We start from the raw sequence: 22,268 nt of genomic DNA on the forward strand, positions 1-22,268 counted from the left end.
GATGATGATGATTACAAACTTATTATTTTAAGTATAGTCCAACAAAAACTATAAGAAATGTTGCTGGCAGTTTTTCTTGTTTTATGCCAGTCTGTTCTAGCATTTGGCTTAAGTAAATGTACCGAATTCTCTCAATTTATATTTAAAGTGATTTTTTTTCCCTAGAATAAGTGCAAGAGATCAGGTAAGAATGGCAGCTGCATAAATTTAAATGTAACTTATAGGTGCACATGTTAATGTTTCTGAGAAACAATGATTACTGACTATAGGAAGCCTGGCGGTATACAAAAACTTGTACTGATTTTGGAATGTGACATCACAGAGATTTCAGAGATTAATCAGTGGTTTTTGTGTAAAATGTAATAGATAGCTGTAATTGTGAAGGAGGCTTGATGGTATGGATTGCAGAACATTGTGAATGGTAGATAAATGACTATGTGATTTAATAAAGCTTACAATAACAATGCATGTCTGATTCTGTTTTAGTAATGTAAATAACGAGTTATATTAGATCTATTTTAATGGAAAAATCTTACTGTTTCTTATATTTTTAAACGTATTCTTCTATTTATAAATAAGAAATATAGTCTAAGTGTTGTAGTGCGTGCCTCCAATGTGGCATTTTAGCAGTGCTGAAGTCATATTGCTTATATAGTGTCTCATTCCATGTTTAGAGTTTTACAGTGCTTGGGTGATCATGGTTTCAGTAGCCATAAAGAGCTACATTTCTGGAGATTGTATGGCTTTTTGTGTATGCATGGTTTTGTGTATGCATGGTTTTGTTCGAGTCAAAAACCATACATGGCGCTATCCTGGATTTTGTAATCGCTTACTGTCAGAGGATTCAGGCCACATTCTGTAGTCTTCGTAGGGAATACTTGTGTTTGTGGCAGGTTGTTGAATTGCATCCTTGACAGAATACCAGTACGAAGCTGCCATGGAAGATGGCTGTTACTGCAAATCTTCCATCTACTCAGTTTAGGGTATTTTGTTTGTGTCCAATGAAATGCCACATATGAAAATTAAAACTACAGATAAAAGGCAGTAGGGTGTAGGAAACTGAATACAGAAAATCTTGTATATTTTACTGGTGTTTATGGATCCGCTTTAACAGATAATCTAAGCAGTAATATATAATGCAGATCACATCAGTAGGTGCGTTTCCTGACTGGCTTAGAGGAGACTCTAAAAGGAAACTAATATTACAAGAAACTGAAAAGCACTGAACAGCATCTTGCTTGCTTAGTAGCTTTACAAATTTAGGTTGTATTTCATAGAGATTTTGCCAAGATACTACTCAAAATTAAGTCAGTGGTAGATTGGAAACACAAGGTTAAGTACAAATGGTATTGCAGTAGATGTTTGTGTTTACATATTTCTTTGACAGTCAGTCTGTGCTGCTTGTTATCAAGTTAACTTTTTTTTTTCTGAATGAGGACACACACATGCAATAATTGAGACTACTATGTAGTATCTGTGTTAAAGGAAGTAGCTGGAATTTTTGCTTTAAGATACGGATCTGTGTTCATGCTAGTCATTATGCATATTGCATTAGATAATTGCAGTGAACAGCATGTAGCTTCAGGCTTAAATTAGGTTTGATGCTGAAGTTCTTGAAAAAGATAGCAGCCAAGGTGATAATGGTCGTGAACTGGAAATAACTTCTGCGTGATTTTTATTTATTTTAAAGATGTTTGACAGATACAGTTGTAATCTACTAATAATATTTTCTTTATTCAAATGTTTTTATCTTGTCATCATTATAGAGGAAGTCAGACCTGCCAGCTTTAAAAACTTTCTGGACACCATGTACCTAAACATGGTGGACTAAAGCATTTGAATGATAAACCAGTCATGATGACAGAGGTGGTTCTATTCAATAACTCGTTACTCAGTGCCAAGAAATGGGGAACAGGAGAAAAGAAAACAACACTTGTTTTCCTTTTCTACTCTCTGAATATAAAGCGAAGTGTAAGTCTGACTTACTAATAGTAACATATTGGAGGGATTGCAATGTATACAGTTATGGAAAAAATGACTAACTGGAGGATATGTGCCCCTTATTTGATGTTTTGATGAGATTTTTGATTTTGATATTTTGATGATGCACAATTTTTATTGCAACATGATATTTTATACAGAATACTTAATGCAGTTTTCTTCATCTGATGATCATAAGGTGGTAGTCTTCTGTAGTTAGCTTTTCAAGAAATTCTTCGTGACAAAAAGGTTGTACAGGGAGCAGAAGTGTCAGCTCTGCTGTTTTCTTGTTTGCGTGTACTAGCATTAGTAGCATTATCTTCAGTGTGTGGTTTCTTTGTAGGAATTGTTTGAAGTGGCTTGTCCACTTTTTGAGGGGTAGTTTAGTGAAAACTAAACAATATAATCCATAAATCCACTTGACTAGGTACACATAAACTGCAATAAGCCAAAAGTGAGTGAGCAAACAAGTACACTGCTGTCATCTCTGTATTCCCACTCTTCTGCCAGGATCTGTCCTGTGCGAACCATATGTGACACAACCATCTGACCGAGTGAGGGCTGCAGTGTCAAGCTGTATGTTTAATATTAGCAAAGCTTCGTTTCTTATTTTTAGATAAAAAATAAATATAAGTTCGCATATTTTTTTCCAGCACTCCAGTGGATAGTCTTGCATACTTTTTGGGTGTCTGCACTCTCTTTTGGAGACCACTGGTGTACAGCAGCAGTGTTTTAGGTGGCTAATGAAAATTAACTTTTATAGAAAAAGAAACTGGAATCCAAGCAGTAGTCAAGTAGTGAATTTCCAAGTCAAGACTTTCTTGTTCTTTGTCTCGAGTACAATGGGATTAAAAGTCGTATTGGTTTAAAATGGATTTGCAAGTTTATGACAGGGCAGCCACATCAAGCATTGTAGATGGCTTTAGTAAATTGATTCCATTCAAGTGAAAGTTTTTTACTTGTTAGCAAGTATAAACATCTAGTGATAAGCAAATGTGACTCATATCAGAAAATAAGAATACTGTATTCAGAGTTGTAAACATAGAAAGGAATTTGATGGTTTAGTGTTAATTTAGTGGGAGTATGTGTTACTGTTTTTTGGCCACAGGTAGGTTTCTTCATTGGCAAAAGAACAGCAAGTTACTTGTAGCTTTATAGTGATATTAGTGTGACAATCATTGAATTCTGCACATAATTTGGAAGGGGGGTGTGCTTCTTTTTTAAAAAGGATTTTTGAGAATGGGGCAGAAGATCCATAAAGCTTTAATGGAAAGGGTTGAATAGTAATCAAAGTAATTGTTGAGCAAGATATGCAAGAACACTGACTTTAATTTCACAGAAAGAAGACTGGGATGTGTCTTAAGTTCCTAGTATTTCCTTCTTAGATTCTTACACCAAAGGGCTTCAATGGTTGAAGCCAGACTAATTAAAAATGTAAATAAAATACACACTCTTAATTGGTAGTAAGTATTGGAATATCCTGTCAACAAAAGGGTGAATTCTTCATTTTCTAGAAATGGAAGTTTTTTTGTTTTTCTAACTTAACCAATTTTTCTTACAGATATTTATAAAAGAGCTTACATTATATGTCTATTGTGGGGAAAAAACCTCAGATACTCTCTTATTAGTAACATGTTACTTTCTGACTTTTCTTCTGGACATCTAGAGACATGAAGAAATAATGCAAATAACAGAATGATAGGTTATTGTTTTTAAGCAAAACCAGCAAGACTATTTTGTTTCAAAAAACAAAACAACCCCCCAAACTTCTAGTACTTTGAACTGTTAATATGAAATGTTTCCATGAACAGGGGGAACTTTAGACATAATACTCCATATCTGCCTTGCAGAAATTAGTAACAGCATGTTAAACAGTTTTAGGGTATTCTAAAGTTTTCATCCTATCAGAAGATGAAGTGTTGTGGGTAGAATAAGTATTGTTCTTGCCATGTTAAAGAAAATGAAATTGATCACAGGTGAAACACTAACATCCTGCCCTGGATGTATACTTAACAGGAGTTGCTGTGGTGCTTTCATGATATGATGTGGCAGATTAAAAAGTTAAAGGGTGTTTTTGACATCTCCTATAAACACACTTCTGAAATTGGCAACTCTGCCTACAAATATGACAATGTCACAAATTCCTTTCTACAGATGTTTCCTCTTTTACTAGCATGTAGTCATGCAAACAAGTCCTATAAATCTAGACAAAGCCCAAAAGTCTTCTGGCTTCTGTATTTTTGAAGTGCATATAGTATTTTAAAATGTTACAAAGAAACACAGAGCAGATGCAGTGGTAATAGAGGAGACTAACTTCTCTTGAGAATATTTTGGAGTTAATGTTTTCAAATGTGCAATTATAAGAACAGAGATTCTCAGAACATGTCTCAGGCTATTATAAGTGGTGCTCTTTCTTCCAAATTCCCAGTGCTTTTCTTTCTCTTTGTATGCTCAGGTGGTTTGGTTTTGGTTTTGTTTTTTTGGGGGGGGACTTATGCTTCTGTACATCTGTTGGATAACTTAATTTGCTGCTGTAGGTACATCCACATTTCCATGTGTAATTCCACCATACCAGAAAGTGGAGTCAGAAGACTTGAATTGTAGAGTTATGATATCCACTTATGTGTACAAATACATTTTCTGATAATTAGGGATGGTCTTTTTGAAACTAAACCCACTATCTTGTACCATGTTCTCATGTAGTGTGCAATGTGGTCTATGCTCCTTCATTAGTAGCAATAAGGTACTCTTGTGAAGTCTTTCTGAAATGGGTATGATCATGCATGTTAAGTATATTAGTATAGATATGGGTGTGATTATACATATTTAAAAATCAATGGAAACTCTAGTCTTCGGAAAATTGAACAGTTAAACTGGATTTTTAGGGGTTATATTGTCATTATTCTCACTTGTAGGAAAAGAGATTAGTGAAAATGCTCTTTAAAATGCTGCATTCATTTGCTTTTAGTTTTGCTAAGACAATAAGTTTTACCCAAATCTGTAGCGGACAAAATGACAAATCTCTTGCCCTGAGTGTAAGTAGCACTGTAGTAAGGTATGAAAAACTTGAGACTTGATGTACCTCAAAAAACACCCAGAGTTAGGGTTGTTTTCATTTTTAAACTTACATTTGATCTGCAGAGAAGGCAGGCAAAATCCAGTGTTTCATTAGGGTATTCTGAAAATAGGTTTTCTAGTTCTGTATAGTACAGTATTGTAACAATGGAGAGCATAGAAAAAGCTCACATGAAAGCAAAAATACGTTTTCAGAGTATTGAATATTTAGAGTAAATGAGACACAGAGGACACATACTGAAGAGCAAAAAAACCCAGAATAACTAGCTTCCTTAAGTGAACAAAATTCATTCTGCTGAATGAGGAAGAGGTTCTGTGCGTATGAGGAAGTGCAAGATGAATAGAGGCAATGATAACAAGTTATTTTTAATTATATAGTCACACAATGCATATGTACAAAAAGGTGAAAGTAAAATTGGATCATAAGGCTTTAAATACTGATATTTTCAAACTTCTGGGTTGCTTGGCTTCTTAAGGCAGGTGTTTATATAAAGCTATAAAGTCCAGAAGTGCAGGATATTTTCATATTGGTTTTTGGAATATATGTGTTGTTCAGTGTGTTGGTAAAGAATATGAGTATATATGAACATGAAGATAGAACATGGCGTTGTTGCTAGCATAGTTGTAAATGCAGTGCTTGAGAACATTAAAGAACATTTCCAATCTTTTGATGTCTGCATTTATTTTGTCAAACATTCTTTCAGGAAGCACTTTGTAATGAAGCAGATGATCTTATGTGCACTGCTAACTTAAACTGAAAGTTGGATATGTCTCTGCTAAAGGTTTAGATACCTTTAACTGATTTGTTAAACATATTTAACTGGTTCTCCTGCTGTGCCAGGAGAAGCCTTCTTATATGGACATGCTTATTGTGCTTCTATTCAGGGAAAAAAATAGAAGTAATTTTTTCAGGTAACAGGTAGTTTCGCTGGTCTAAGGAGCTGCACATCAGGAGACCTTTGTTCAGTGATTCCGGTAACAGACTAGATAGTAAGGGAATCAGTGCAACGCATGTGACTGTTAGACCTAGTTTTCAAGACTTTAATGGCCTCGGTATCACCAGCTGTCTGAGGAAACATGTACTGTGAGTATGTGTTCCTGCCAGGGTTTCTGGAATGCTGCTGTAGAAAACTCACAAAAATCAATGTTTCAACACAGTAGTACAGTCTTTGTTTTTTATAGTTTTTATGAAGAGCAAATTAACATATTCTTCAAGTGTTTTGTGCTGGAGAATATAACACTGATATTTTACATCAGGAAAAATCTTAGACTTATAAAGAATTTTAGACTCCATGCAAGATTTGAAAACAAATGTAGCTTTAACACTAAATTTGTCTTTTGTCCTCCAAGGTAGATGTATTTTACACCTGTTTACAAAGTATTTAAGAGATTGTTACCTGAACATACAGTGGGATATTTTTGTACCCGTATATTGTGTTTGGAAATGATGTATGTTTTGTTCTGAACTTAATTTTTATTTTAATAATTTTCGAAGTAAAAAAAAAAATACACAACTAAAACTTAAAAAATTTTGTGTGTTAGAATAAAAATTTAAATGTGAAATCGTGTTTTATTCAAAGATATTCTTCTTCTAAATAATTGTAATGATTTGACAGTAAGAATAGAATTTAGTGGATTCTTTCTGGACATCAATTTTTGAAAGAATTTAAGAAGTTGAGTGGTGTCTGGTGTGATACGTTAGAAGTGAAATCAGGGTGAATCTTTGTCATAGGTTGCCCTTGAGACTTCAGAAAGTTCCCTTTGTCATCTGTTCTTATGATTACATTAAAAAAAAAAAATCCCTCTCCTACACATAGTTTGAATTAATAAATCTCAGTCTACCACACATTCTACTAGAAATCTAGTTTAACACCCCCCAAATTTCCACTCTGTGGTGTTTAGATTTTTAATGGACTAACACACATTTAAGAAAAATATTCTTTTATGTACTATCTAAACAGAAACCAAAAATAATGGAGGAAGAGAAGACAGGAGAAGCCTTCCAGTGCAAATATAAGTAGAAAATGCTTGTATTTGGAAAAAAATTAATACTAACAAGTGATGATGATAACAATTTGTCATGTATTTATTTTGATGATGCATCTAAAACTTAATGTCTCACTAAACTTGAGGATTTGTTAACCTCTTTTGGATTTTTAAATGATTTCTAGAGATAGTAAGGTGGTTTTATTCCTGAATATAGGTTTGTCATAGCCTTAATTTACAAATTTTAATTTGTGGGTTTTTTTTTTTAAAAGGACCTTATTTAACCCTGTTTTCATACATTCTTAAAATCCTCTTTCAATTTACAGTTACAAAACTGAACAGATAGGTTCTGATTTTTATTTTTTATAAAAAACTTTAGATCTTTCACAAGTCAAAAATGTAATATTCATAAAATATTTAATGAAACTGGTACTACCTTCATTACTCCCGTTGTATTTTCTACCTGTAGTTTTTACAAAGTTTTATTGTTGCTGTTGTGTGAGAAATGTATTTTTAACTTCAGATCAATTTGAAATCAGGTAGGAATTTTACTGGTATGTTCATTATTCTTATTTAACCTCTTATAATTACTTTGTGTTTTCATTTTACAGATGGAATACCTCAGGTTTACTATTTTGGCCCATGTGGCAAATATAATGCCATGGTGCTAGAGCTACTTGGACCTAGTCTGGAAGATTTATTTGACTTGTGTGGTAGGACATTTTCTCTTAAAACCGTTCTTATGATAGCCATACAGTTGGTAAGTAGAATAGATGTTAATTTGAGTGTTCATTTGAATAACTAAGTCAGTCTTCAATGGATTAAATACTTATTTCACTTAAGGGATTTGCACTTCGCATGTTTTAAGTTGGTGTTGGTGGTTTCTAAAGAGCCTGTGATACAGTTTTAGCAGGAAGACTGTTATATGTCACTTTAATTTACTTTTGTTCTAGTTTTTTCAAGAATCATTGCATGAACGTAGCTTCATTGTGTCTTCTGAGTTCTCATAATCACAACCTGAAATCATGAATTTTAGTTTGACATACTGAATTAAAAAAAAAACCTTCATGAAACAAAAATAATTTCAATCCATGAAAGCAGCTGGATGATGGGACTACTGTATAGCATAAATATTTTTCCTGGGCATTCTTGGAAAGAAAGCAAGCAAACAAATAAACAAAAAAAATCCCCCAAACCCTTTCAGAAATACTAAAATAGTACAAAATTGTTCAATGAAGAATTTTTCCCTTTTTTTGAAGATTTCCTGATTTGGTTCCCACCTGAGGGTGAGTAGAAGTGGGAGGAGAAAGAGAAATAAGGCTTTGCATGTTTACCTTGATACAATGTGTTTTAAGTAAGTCCTTATGAAATATTAATAATACTGAATTTCCACTTCCCTAAATAGGTAGTGATATTTTTACCCAAGAAGGGTAAAAATAGCTGTTTAAAACACGACTGTAATTGTATAACAGGCCTGCAACTATAAACATATAGACATAATCAGCTTATTTATAGCCAAAAATGACAAAGTTATTTTTTAAAATGCTCAAGTTATCACTGATCCAAAGGTCATCTTTCTTTAATACTTGCTATTCCTTTCTGAATATATAAATTTTGGTAGAAAGTGATCCAGCTAGAATGGAGGTTGTATGCATAGTGGTGAACTTCCAGTGGTTCTCTCGTTTACCTTTAATATGCAATAAATCTACATGGAACTTTGCTGCTTGATGACAGAATTTCTGGTTATAGTTTTAATGTGTACAAAACATACTTCGTGCCAGCTGTTCTTGAAGAAGATAACTTCTGTTATATACTGATTCATGTCTAATGTCCAGTGTGAAAGTTTCCAATACACCATTTGGTGTATCTGCTTAGGGGATGTGCACAGATTTCACTAGGTTTATCTAGGAGGTACCTTGTTAAGAGCAATAGCCCTTTGGTTTTAAGGTGATAGGAGGGGGTGATTTCCTCTAAATATGAAGTCAATGTAAGTTATTTAGCTTCTACCACAATTTAATGTAGCAACCTGAAGCTTAAACTAAACTTTCTGTTGTTTTTTTCTTTTACTGAAGATTTCTCGTATGGAATATGTGCATTCAAAGAACTTGATATACAGAGATGTAAAACCGGAGAACTTCTTGGTTGGACGACCTGGAAACAAAACCCAGCAAATTATTCATATTATAGATTTTGGTTTGGCAAAGGAGTATATAGATCCAGAAACAAAGAAGCACATACCATATCGAGAACGCAAGAACCTTACAGGAACAGCTAGATACATGAGTATAAATACGCATTTAGGAAAAGGTACGTGTGCTTTTTAAGTGGAGAAACAAGACTTCAACAGCTGTCATTTGTCTGAAATAATCTTGTTTTCAAGTTGTAATTTTTCTTAGTCTGTAGTCATTAAGAACTGCAAGTTTCGTGTACTGTGCTAAATTATAGTTTGCTCTTACGGAAATACTATTTGTGGGAATAATCATCATGGTCATGTCTCAGCAAATAATTATGTTATTTTTGTTAGATATCCATAAAAGAAAGATGAGGTGTATCTTTTTGCATTATAACATCTTCACATTAGAAGTATACCACGGTGGGGTGGGGTGGGTGGGAAGTAGGCATGCTTATTAGAGATACCAAAGTGAATAGGTTGCAGCAACATAGGTTTTCAATGCTACCTTGCCAGTTTTTTGATCCATGCACTGGAATAAAAGCAGCTTATATTTGATGCTTATTTCCTGCTATTTATTTATTTTTTTTAATGCTTATACTGTTAATGAGGCTTTGTCAGAGTAGTTAAAGGTTATGCTAGTGTTGTAAATATGATGAGTTAAAGAAATGACAGGATATATAGAGAGAAGTTACTGAATGAGTAAATTTAGCTGGAAAAAGGTGTGTGAACACTCAAAGTGGTCTTTGTTTATTCCAGTTATATAGACGTTTTCTAGTGAAAACAGGTTTGACACCTTTGAATTTGTATAAACCAGTTGCTCATCATTGCATGGTAGTCACTAATTAGGTTGCTCTTTGAATTGGTCATAAAAAATGTTGCACAATACTTACAGTTCAAAGGTACTTCATGTTACTATGGCAAATGAGAAACCATTCACATTTTCGAGATAGTAATAAGGTGCTTTATCAATCAAATCAGACCATAGTAGCTTGTGGTTAGCAGCCATAGCTGATGAAATGATGTTAATGTGTAGAATCATAGAATCATTTAGGTTGGAAAGGAACTTTAAGACCACTGAGTCCAACTGTTAACCTAACACTGCCAAGTCCACCACTAAACCATGTCCCTAAGCACCACATCTACACATCTTTCAAATACTTCCAGGGATGGTCACTCAACCACTTCCCTGGGCAGGCTGGTCCAGTGCTTGACAACCCTTTCGGTGAAAAAATTTTTCCTCATATCCAATCTAAACCTCCCCTGGTGCAACTTAAGCCCATTACCTCTTATGCTATTGCTTGTTATCTGGGAAAAGAGACCGACACCCACCTCTCTACAGGTGTAGAGAGCGATAAGGTCTCCCCTCAGCCTCCTTTTCTCCAGGCTAAATAACCCCAGTTCCCTCAGCCACTCCTCGTAAGAGTTGTGCTCTAGACCCCTCACCAACTTCATTGCTCTTCTTTGGACATACTGCAGCATCTCAAATGTAGTTCAATTTAATGTATTTTTTTATAATAAAGTCATAATAGGTTTCCTTTAAAGGATAATGATTAGGCATGTGCATTCAGCCTTTATGCTTTTTTAAAAAAAGAATTGAATTATCTCTTCTATAGGCAAAAATTTTTTTACTTAATTATTATGAGGCGTTTCTGCCTGTTTCTGCTTTTGTCTTGGTACCTGCCTTAGTCTCAAAATAAATTGGGATGCAGGACCTGTCTTAACTTTCTTGACTACTAAACTGACTTCAGATATGCCTTTTCTATGAAAATGTAGAGAAAGAATATATACTGTTACTGTTTAGTGCATTCCATGGCAAATGTAGATCTGTGTTTACAAAACATCATTCAACACCACTTCAGGACAGCAAACTTGGGAAATTTGCAGCATCTCCAGGCAAGTTAAAGAATGTGGAGCTTTTTCAAATTAAACAAAACCTGTAAATCTTGAAAACAGATAGGAGGAAAACTTAAGCAGGTACATTTAACTGATGATGAAAAGAAGATGTTTTTCTATGTTGACATTTTAAAAGGGTATTGATTTCACATGGCCAAACATTACTTTATAATTTAAAATTAGTTTTGAATTGTATTTCACCTGACTTCCATCTCTGCATCCTGCTTCTTTGTTTCTTAACAAGCAAAGCTGAAGGATTTAATTTCATGATGTGCAAACCAATTCTGGCATTCATTCTAGATTTTGGCATGAGTTGATCTCACTTTCTCCACACAGATTTCTAAAACAACCTCAGACTTCTCTGTTAAGTAGGGGGAAAAAAGCAGGTGTAACTATGTCTATGTTATGCATCCATCTCTAAGAGGAACAGTGCATATAAGATCCCCGGATTATTAGAAGCATATGGTCCAATATGAATTGGACAATTCCTGAAAGGTGATCCCAGTCACTTGATAAGAGCTGTATTTGGGTACTGTAAAACTAAATTTAAACAACTTTTGCATATTTTAAGGGAAATGGAAAAAATGCTGTTTAATGGGTAGCTGTCTTGCCTTTGTATCTGATACCTGATTTTGGAGGCAGCCTTCTGACTTGCTTTTAAGATCTCAATGGCAGTCCCACATCCTGGAATCATCTTCACAGGGTGACTACCTTCCTTATATGCATGCTTTTAGGGGGAAGTTCTGAAAATAAGACAAAATAGTAGTTGCTTCCCTTTTTAAAGGTAGGAGGTTGGGCTCTTATGCCCATCTTTTCAGTTTTTTGGAATGGCTTCTGTAGAAAATATAGAATTAATTAAAGTAAATAACAGGTATTTGAGATACTTTCTGCTAAGTATATGAAGCGCTGGTGTAATTCTTTGTACTTACACATCACGAATGCACAAATTTCAACAATATTGGTTGTCAAAGAAACACATTTAATATCTAGAATATAACCAAGTCTTGTGAAAAGTAATTGAGACTCTGGGCTCTGTAAACATCCTGGAATACAGCTTGCTTGGCTAAGCTTATTCAGTGGATTTTTATGTAACGGAGCAGCTGTGAAACAGTTACCCAGTTTGCTTTTCTTTTTTTAAGACTAAAGCTTTCATGCGTAAAGAAGCTAATTAACATAAAAAAGTTTAACTGTCATGTTGTAGTTGAACAGATGAAATGAAACAGGTGAGAAATGTCTTCATCTTGCTGGCAAGGTGAGTCTTGGTAATTTGAGGGATTTTTTTTTTATTATTATTATTGTTCTTGCAGACTTCCATTTCTGATAATATAAACAAATTCTGGAAGCATCCTTCCTTCAAATAAGCAATTTGTGAACCAGGTTGACATGGACAAAAGAGCTGAGGAGTAGAAGGGCCTAAGTTTTGAACTGCAACTTAAGTACTTAAATAGGCCTGGTTTCCATATTTAGATTCCAACACATTTTGTCCTTCTCCAGAACTTTTTCAATACCTGAAGTATGTCAGTGTTTTCATGTAGTTTTCTACTCAGCCTTTCACTGATGAGCAAGATTTTTTTTTAAAAAACAAAAATAATATTTATAAAATAGTATGAGTAGTGATCCTTTTGTAAGATACACTAATGTGCACTTTTGCATAGTTCGTGTCTGCAAGGCAACCTACAGAGTTAAAAATGCAAATTACTATATTTGCAGTCTGTATCTTTAAAGATTGTTTATTAGTATTCATTCTAAATAGTTTATTCTGTCTAAGTAGAACACAGTGATAAAAATTTAAGAATTTCAAGGTGTTCAATAAATTGATGAAAGTAAATTTTACAAGGAATTGTCTAGCAGTTTACTGTAGGTTCCAGATTAAAACATACAGCTTGTAGTGCGATAGCAGATTAAAAGGTGGGCCAGTGAACGTGGTGCTTACTTGTAGAAGGAAAGAGTGATGATTCGTAGTAGTTGTCATGGAAAGAAAGACCAAACGGATAATGAAGAAAATTACAAACAACTATAGGTTTCAGCATTACATATTAAAGCTAACAAACCTTTCAGTTTATTGAAATCTAAAAACTAACGCACTAAAAACCTGGCATGTTTCGGGAGTTGATTCACAAAGTGTTCAGTTATGCCTACCACAGGGCTGTAATTTCAGGGTGTAAGTGGAAGGCCAAAGTCAATGTCAGCCATCTGATGTTCATCTTCTGCAGTCAGTGACTAATAACCTCCAAAGGTCGATATTGACTACTTCAGAGTTGACAGTTGTCTTTGCTTTCAACTGCCTATCCACATGTTTTCATGTGGATGGGGCAAATGAGGGGGAGGAAGCTCTCCTTATTTCAACTGATACTTTACAGCATCAGGATATTACTCTCATTCTACTTTGTGCATCTTCAACTGCTGGTTTGAATCTCAGAAAACATCTCAAAATTAGAAGATACTGGTTATGTATTTCAGCAGTTGACAGTTTAAGTATCAGCATCCCCATTTGCCATAGCATCATGGCCACTGTGGTTCCTTTCCTCATTGCAGAAGTGGCTGGTGACCCTTGGCAAGTAAAGAAAGATTCCAGTAGTGGACTGCTAATTGCAGAATGGTTGAGGTTGGCAGGGACCTCTGGAGGTTGTCTTGTTCAACCTCCCTGCTCAAGCAGGGCCACCTAGAGCTGTTGTCCAGGACTGTGTCCAGACAGCTTTCGAATGTCTTCAAGGAGGGAGACTCCACAACTCCTGTGGGCAACCTGTGCCAGTAATACATGTTCCTTTAGTACACACACAGCAGAAAACTTGTGCTACTTTCTTACCACATTAAGTTGTACTAGTTTAGTAGTTACAGTTGAAAGTTTGTCAGATGGATAAAAGGTTTATTTATTAACTTTAAAAATATTTATTAGTGGTAATGGTTATGAGCTTAAACTAATATGTTATTGTTTTACAGTTGTAGCAAAATAGGAATCCTTTTCCTTTTTCAGTTAAATTTATTTCCACAATGGTATTGAAATCATATCTTAGAATGGGCCTACTAGAACACATTTTGGCCTTTCCCCCACGTTAGATATAAATACAGTATCCAGCTGTATTTGCACAGTTCCTTTAGTGTTTGAAAATGGAAGGACAATCCAGCAGTATTTACTAGTGCTACGATATTTTCTAGTTATGACCACAATGATGACAAATTTGTCATGACTCCAAGTCTTATCATCACTGATGTCAGTGGGTTTTGTAATTCTTGATAAGAAGCAGTCTCTTAATTAAAACAGTATAATAGCATATTCCAGGTGATTTAAATACAATGAAAGACCTCCCACCCCACTTACCCATACAAAAATGCATTGTATATGAAGTTGGCCTTAATTCTGTATGCATTCACATAGTAAAAGGATGTGTAAAAAGTAACTGAACTATTGTAATCTTGTCAAGTTTGCTAGGTTTATTATTCTTCACGAAGTAAAGACTGAAACTGCATTGTTGTTAAGCTATATTAGAACTGAAGAGCTTTAAGATTGGATTAAATGATTTTTCATAAATACTAGTATTTCCTGATGGTGTCATGAATATTTAACACTGAGGACAATTTAAAAACTTGATAGCAGGGTTTGAACTTACTAAACATATCTTTTAGAACACAAGTTCCTGAAGCAAGGGAAGCATCCACTTTATTTTTCAGGCATGGTATACCAAGTTGGTGTCAGCTTAAGGTGATACAACCAAATTTAAATCAAATAAGCTTTTTTAGTCCTTCTTAAATAAGAGACAACCCCCAACCCCCAATATCATTTAAGAAAACAAACTGAAATGTAAAACTGGTAATTACTTGAAACTTGAAGAACATAACTGAATTTTGAGGAGATTACATGTCTGATATTAACACAGGAACATAGTAAATGACACTTCCTTCTTCAAGGGAGACTTTTCCATTCCTTAGGTAGAATTTTGATCTCTGGTTGGACAGGTTATTTTTGTCTAATGGTAGCCTGTTTAATGTGTATGAAAGTTCTGCCAAATTCAGCTTGTGTATCATGGGTAGTCCTGTACCCCTCAGCTGATGCAAAGCCATGAGGAAGAGTGGATAGGTATATACTGGCTCCTCTGGCCAAGGTAGCTGTGGCAAAGCTAATACTCTTTGCGGTAGCTTGTCTCACTTCACTGTAGTAGGTCTCCTTCTCACAGGAGATTCTCAAATATATAGATAATTCTTAAATGTAGATGGAAAAGGCTTAGAATGAATTTCTGAAATCTTTACAGTGATGTTGCTAAACCACGCAAAGGAGCACAACCTCATGTAATAATTCCTGCTTCAGTTCAAACTCAGAGCAGTGGTTCTTCTTGACTTGATTATTTTGCAGGCATTTCTTGGGTGACAGAGAACTATTTTTCACGATCTCTTAGGTCTAACAAACACTGAACAGTATGAATGGGGCTCTTACTTTCATAGCATCTCCTTTATGCAGCGTTTGTTTTTTCTGTGTGTTCTGTGATTCCCCTCTAAAAATGTAGTGTTTTATTTAGTTTGTGCAGTGGGATATACAGAACACTAAAGCTCTTCAAGCTCTGTTGTCCCTTTGGTTGCAGAGACAGTGGCATATAGGATATATTCAGCACTGAAAATACTAGTAGTAAGATAATTTTTTAGGGCAATATTTTTAGTCTGTAGGTAATTTTACCAGCATTGAATGGTCTGATAGCAAAACTAATGCATGTATTACTGCTTCTTGACTATCCAAAGTTTCAGCTGACTCAACTGAAAACACTTTTTTTAGAGAAGAGAGAGTCTGTCAGGTTTAATTCTCTTACAGCTTGATTTCAAGTATGCATTTGTTGAACTGTAACTTGTTCTACGTTAGTATGTATGAATAAGAAAGTATGTTGTCCTTTGATCGAAAGTATATTTTAGGATCCCTAGTGTTTAAAACTGTCATAACAAGTGCATAGTCAATAGAAAGACTTTAAATGTTTGCATAAGTTTACTTGAAACTTGCACAAGATTTTCAGGGCCCACTCTTTTGAGGTATATATGAAGGTGATGTATAGCTACTGAACATCATGTAGCCAGTTATTTCAAGAACCTTTTGTTCCAGAAACAGACATTTGGTCCAGGGTTTCTGGTAGTTTTGTGCCAAGCTGGGAGTTTGTACATGGAATAGAAGGTATTTTGTCTATGTGAAAAACAATGTGGCATTATTCAAATAGCTGTTTGAAGGAAACAGAAATATTCTGCAGCCCTTATCAGCATGTAGCTGGTGCCCTTGCTTCTATAAGGAAATTTCTTTTGGGGATAAAATTACTCCATGCTTCTTTTTCAGTCCCCTTCATTTTCAGGAAGGGAGAGAGAGGGATGCCAGAGAATGTAGATTCTGACTGGGAAATTTTGAGATTTTGTATTTAGGGGCTGTGCTTTGTGGTGATGGCGTTCCAGGAGTCCTAGCAACTTTTACTTGTCACTGAGGCAGCAGTGCAGGATGAAGTCCTTTTCCAGACCTAGGACTCCCATGGGAAACTTACTAGTCTCCTTCTCATACCTACTGAATTATTACTGTACCTCAGGGGCAGGATTGTAGCTGCCTTAGATGAATACTTTTTTCTGTGTAAACTAACCTTGCAAATCCATCATCATATGAAACAAAGCTTCTAATACAAACTGAGCTAAATAAATCTTTGCTTCCATAATTAAAGGTATAACTGAAAATAGTATTTTTTTTCCATAAAGTCTACATTATTCTTAACACAACAGTATGGCATACAGTGTGTGCTTATGATAAAATTGGCGTACAACTTCACTTTTCTGAACCAGAATCATTAACTTCAGGATTCATGATTTTGTTCAGGAAGGGATGCTATTTTTTCGCCTCAAATTATATTGTTGTACAGAATCATATCATTTTTAGTAAGACTACAAACTCTGGGTGATAACTTTCAAATTTTTTTTTTTTTGCTAAACCTTATAGACTGACAGTTCAGGATATGTAGATTGTCACTTTCCATCTACTTTGTGATTACAGTAATGAGTCTGTGTATCAAACCGTGAAATCGTCCTGGTAGCTAATACTGTGTTTTCTGATCTAAATGGACAGTATGTTTGTACTGTTTCAGCATTCCTATAGCAAGCAGTAAAACTTTGGAGGGGAATGCAGTGTTTATAATGGATGCTTACTGAAGACTGAATGTCTGTTTTTTGACCTGTGTTATGGTTATTTTACCATGTATGTTAAAAAAAGATAATTTCTGGAGATAGCCTGCTGAATGAGATTCTAGCTCTTATTAAAATCAATCTGTTTGAACTGAGATGATTAATTTGTCTATACTTTGTGAACTAAATATCAAGTATTAGTTTCTTACTAATTTAGGTAGCTTCAGGTAACCTCCTTGAGAGAGAGAAAACTGTGTGCCCTAAAGGTTTGTTGTGTGTTTGTCATCTTAGGATCGTATTACCTTTTAGGCAACAGATCCTCTCAATCTCATTAAATCGTGATGCATTAGGATCAGTGTACATCAGCAGCCCTTCCTCCTGCTGATGCTTGAAATCCTTTTGTGTTTCAGTTGGTCCACTGCTAGTTTTTTTCCAGTTTTCAGAGGTCCTTCTTCCAACAATAGCAATATAACCTTTGGGTTTCCTGTTTCTCAGGCTTATCTTGAAGAATTCCATCCATAGGAAAGGATATTTGACTACTATTTTTTAATTACTCCAGAGTGATCAGTGAAGAACTCAGATGGATTCTAAATAAAAATCTTCTTCCCCCAAAATTAAAACAAACAAAAAAATCCTTTCCCATAGCAGATTCTTGAGGGCACTGTGAATTCAAATGGTGTATCCTAAAAGTAGTTCCCACAGAACTATCCTACAGAAATATCTCCCAATGGTCCAAAGCTATTAAAAAAAAAAAAAATCCTCTTAATTAGAAAGCATTTCAGGGTAAAGATTGAAAGTTTCTCCTTTCATACAAAGGACTCTCAGTGAAGGAGCAATTGCTTCAGGCTTTTTTAGTTTTTTAAAAGGAGAAGAGGTTAATTTTTCATCAGCATAAGCTGTAGAAGTTAATGCAAAAGAGGAATTATTGTCCCTTAGCAAAGACCAAATAGAACTTTCCAGTACATTTTTGTGGGCTGTACCTTAGTGTGGCCCATAGATGGGTCATCTGTTGTGCACTTGTGACATATGTGTATGTTTTGGCACCATCTTACCACTGATCTTTCTTACATAAACCACACACTGCAATGCACAAAATGTTTGTCATGAGCAGTGCTTCTGAAGTACTCATGATCTCTGTGTCTACCCTGTCTCATAAGAGCACAGGATTTCCCCAGGCAACTGGAGTCAACATTTCTTTCATGTACTGAAACCTGTCAGGCACAGAACTCTACTGCTTATTACTGCTTTCTTCTTAACCTGTGTGGTTGGCATCAGGATAGCATATGGTCAACGAATGGGATGTTGCAGGGTTGGCAGAGAAATTCAAATAAGACCAGATTGTCTGGAGGGCGCTCACTGAGAAAAGTGGCAGCAGTGGACAATAAGAGTGGAGGAGTGGACACAAACAAGAAGAGTGTTGGCAAGGCAATTGGAAACATGGAAACGTGTGAAGGAGAAATAACTGTGAAAGAGCCTCATACGGCTGGCAGATGTGTGGTCTGATGAAGTAAGGCGCTAGATGTAGCCCATGCTCTGAATTACCATACTTTTTTTTGGTATTTTCTTGTTCATTTGCTAGTATGTGTTTACTCAGTGTTCAGATGAGAAGATAGGGGTAGAAAACAGAGTAATAAGTAAATTGCTCTTTTTATATGAAGATTAAGAATTGTTTTTCAGATGCAGTGTATTTGCAGCAATATTTTGTGTTGATCCGATCAAAGCCATGTTGGCTTTAACTTTCCTGTGTTCAAAATCTAACAAAACATTTTTTCATTTACTTTTCTGCTCCATTTCTCTTGCTGTCAAGGCATAATGATTTTGTCTTTGTGAAAATACTGAGTAGAAACAACATTAATATTTTGGTTTTCTGCCTTCTGTCAGGGAGGAAGTCAGAGGTAGATACTACCTGTTACTACAAATCATAATACACTCTGTAACAGTTGTTTCAACAGCAGTACAGAATGAAGACAGGTGCAAATGTAAAAATCTGTTTTCTACTAGTCATTTAAAGGCTTTTATTGTTCTCTATTAAATTTAGCTTTCCTAAGAATAATGGATTTTATTTGAAAATAATATGGAATGTACTTTGAAAACTTTGAACTTTGAATGCACTGCATTTTCCTTGTTACTTTCCTTTAACCTTCTGTAAACTTTTTGAAGGACTGCCACTGCTCTACTACAGATGAAAAATTGTAGCCATGCCAGACATTGTCTTTTGTAACTTAGCTTTTAAGTCAGCTGGACTTGAGAGCAGGCTGTATGTACATGCCTCTCCATGCTGCTTTCTGATCAAATAATGACTTCTGAGCCTCTTTCAGTCCATCTTTGGCTTACTCAGAAATTCCATAAGGGGTTCCTGAGAAACATACCAACTTTTCCATGATTTATAGAGGAAAAATGAGTTAAATTAAAGCTTTCTTAAATTTTTTCAAGTTCACAACTAATGGATCAAAAAAATATCAGAATTAAAATTCAATTATATATGTAAAGGGTCAAAATACATTTTCAAATAAGAACAATTTCTTACAGCAAGATAATTTGTTTAAAGTACTGTTGAGATGAGTATACCTACAGTCTGCATCTGCTTTTTTTTGTTTTAGCTGTGTTCTTAATAGAGTCCATAGTACACAAGAAGCCCCCCACGTGCTCACTTTGATTTCAATTACTTTATACCTCAGAATTATTTTTTCCATAATTTGGAAGCTAATCTTTTAAATATAACGTAAAATTATGCAGATTAAATGTTCTAATAATATTTCAATTTTGTTTCAGAGCAAAGTAGACGAGATGATTTGGAAGCTTTAGGTCACATGTTTATGTATTTTCTAAGAGGAAGCCTTCCGTGGCAAGGTTTAAAGGTAGTGATTTTTCATGTCTTTATCCTATTTTCAGATCATCAGCTTTTCTTGCCATAATCTTTTTCTTTTTCAAAGTTTGTCTGCAAACTGTATAACTTAAGAAGCTTGTTTTGTTTTTGTGTCATAGGCTGATGCATTAAAAGAACGTTACCAGAAAATTGGAGACACAAAACGAGCAACCCCCATAGAAGTGCTGTGTGAAAACTTCCCAGGTGATGTCTACTGTTAATAAAAATGTTATGTATTGAGTTAGAAAATGAAACTGTTATAGATAGTTGTTTAATATCTGGTTTAAAAAATAAATAAAATAATGCTTCCAAATACATCTATTATGTACTATGCTAATAGATGCAAGAATTATCCTTTGAAAGAGCAGTAAGCTAGTGCTGGTGTTCCTCAAAGACAGATTCTTCTAAAGGAAACATTAAAAAAAATTGATACATATTCTTACAGTTATCAACTAGTCTACACCTCTATCTTCACACATAAAGTTTTGCGAGCCTTTTCAGCTCAAATCTGATATCCTATCACTTTTTAAAACAAGCTGCATGAGGAGCAGCTTGAAATAATATTTAACATAACTTGCAATTAGTTTCAGGTGTGACTTCTTTTTCTCCTTAAGTGCACAGAGAATCAATGAGGTATTGGAAAATTAGAGAGAAGCAAATATGACACTTTTAAAAGTTGGACTAATCAGCTTGGGACAGGGGACGCACCGCCACGATATGGACACGATTTTGCCAAAATAAAAATAAACACCTTGCAAAGTAATCACAGTACCAATGGATTTGCTGAGAATAGCTCATGACAATCTGATTTGATTTCCTCTTACGAAAGGAAGTCCTGTCCACAGCAGGCCTTGTGGACAGGAGGCAGATGTTTTATGTCATGAAATCTTAGTACTTATGCTTTCGACGTTCTTTTTAAATATCTTCACAAGTCATCTTAAAAGTATAATTAAGAGGAATCTTCTATGGGAAGAAGAGTGTAAAACAATTTGAAGTAGTTAAGTACATTGTTGCCACATTTGAAACATTTCAGGTATTCCACAGAGATCTCTGCTGGATCTGTTCAGTATTTTTGAGTGCCTTGTATAATTGAGAATGTTTATTAAACTTGGGAATGGTAAGTTTGAAGTTAGTAAGCTGGACAGTGGGGTTAGAATGAAAGCATCCTGACACAAATACAGTCTTAAAAATATAAGGTACAGTTCAATAAAACATATTCAAGGCAGTCTATGAAGATAGGATCAAATCCAAATTAAGAATTATTGGGTATGGAAAAGTTCCTTAGGTAATGACTCAAAGTCAGTCAGTCACAAAGTAAATGCAGGTGAACAGTGTCATGGTGCTACATCTTTAAAAACAAACAAAAACCTCCTGTACTAAATTGGATTATATAAACAGGATAGCCTGAAAGACACATGATTTGCTATTTCCACTCTACTTGATTCTGTAAAGCCTCAGCTGAAGCAATATGATCAATTTTGGGGACTGTACTTCAAGAAAATGTATCCCATTATAAGGGTACCTTACAAAGAAGTGTGAGTGCTTATGTGCCATGTTTGCTAGATCGATCACCAAAGACTGAAGGAATGAAGGTTGGTTTAGTCAAGATTGTGAGGGAAAGAAGTTCTCAAGTACCTTTTGGCTGCTAGAAAAATGAAAGGAATCAGTTTGCTATACCCACAGCAGCGAGGACAAAGTAATGGATGTAATCCAAAATGGTTAAGTTTAGACTTGAACTCCCGTGTTTCAAATATAGTGAAGAGCATGAAGGGATTACCATTGCCAAGGAGACTATGGAGCTTCTTTCACTGGAGTTCTGTGAAAACAAACCAGACAGAAAGGCTGTAAGTGATTTGGTATGGGACAGGGTGGTATACTAGATGACCTTTTGAAGTTCTTTCCAACCCTGTGGTAAAAATTACTCTATTATCAATTTTTCATAAGTTTTTCATTTCACTTTTTTCTGTATATTAATAAACATAATAAAATCAAGTGAAATTCACTTTTGTTACAGAACTTGGAGCAAGTGGCTGAACATATGTTTGGTAAATTGACAAAAGTTTGTATGTGGGGGAAAAAAAACTGTTCTGGAATATAAATCATCTGCATCCAGTAATGCATGCATGTCTTCCATGTTGATTTTTATGTGTAGTTGCTAAAATCCTT

The 22,268-nt window shown here is 34.9% G+C and overlaps 1 protein-coding gene across 7 annotated transcripts in view; it reads left to right on the top strand.

Annotated features, from left to right (window-relative positions):
• Window positions 1–22,268, top strand: part of CSNK1G3 (casein kinase 1 gamma 3) — an 89,101-nt gene that overhangs the window by 47,212 nt on the left and 19,621 nt on the right. For all 7 annotated transcript variants that reach the window (XM_052777705.1, XM_052777707.1, XM_052777708.1 and 4 more), the window contains 4 exons: window positions 7,653–7,801; window positions 9,114–9,348; window positions 20,009–20,094; window positions 20,222–20,306. In XM_052777705.1, the coding sequence (XP_052633665.1) occupies window positions 7,653–7,801; window positions 9,114–9,348; window positions 20,009–20,094; window positions 20,222–20,306 (555 nt within the window). The remainder of the gene's footprint in view (window positions 1–7,652; window positions 7,802–9,113; window positions 9,349–20,008; window positions 20,095–20,221; window positions 20,307–22,268) is intronic.

The sequence above is a fragment of the Harpia harpyja genome, chromosome Z, assembly GCF_026419915.1.
Source record: "Harpia harpyja isolate bHarHar1 chromosome Z, bHarHar1 primary haplotype, whole genome shotgun sequence".
NCBI classification, from domain to species: Eukaryota; Metazoa; Chordata; class Aves; order Accipitriformes; family Accipitridae; genus Harpia; species Harpia harpyja.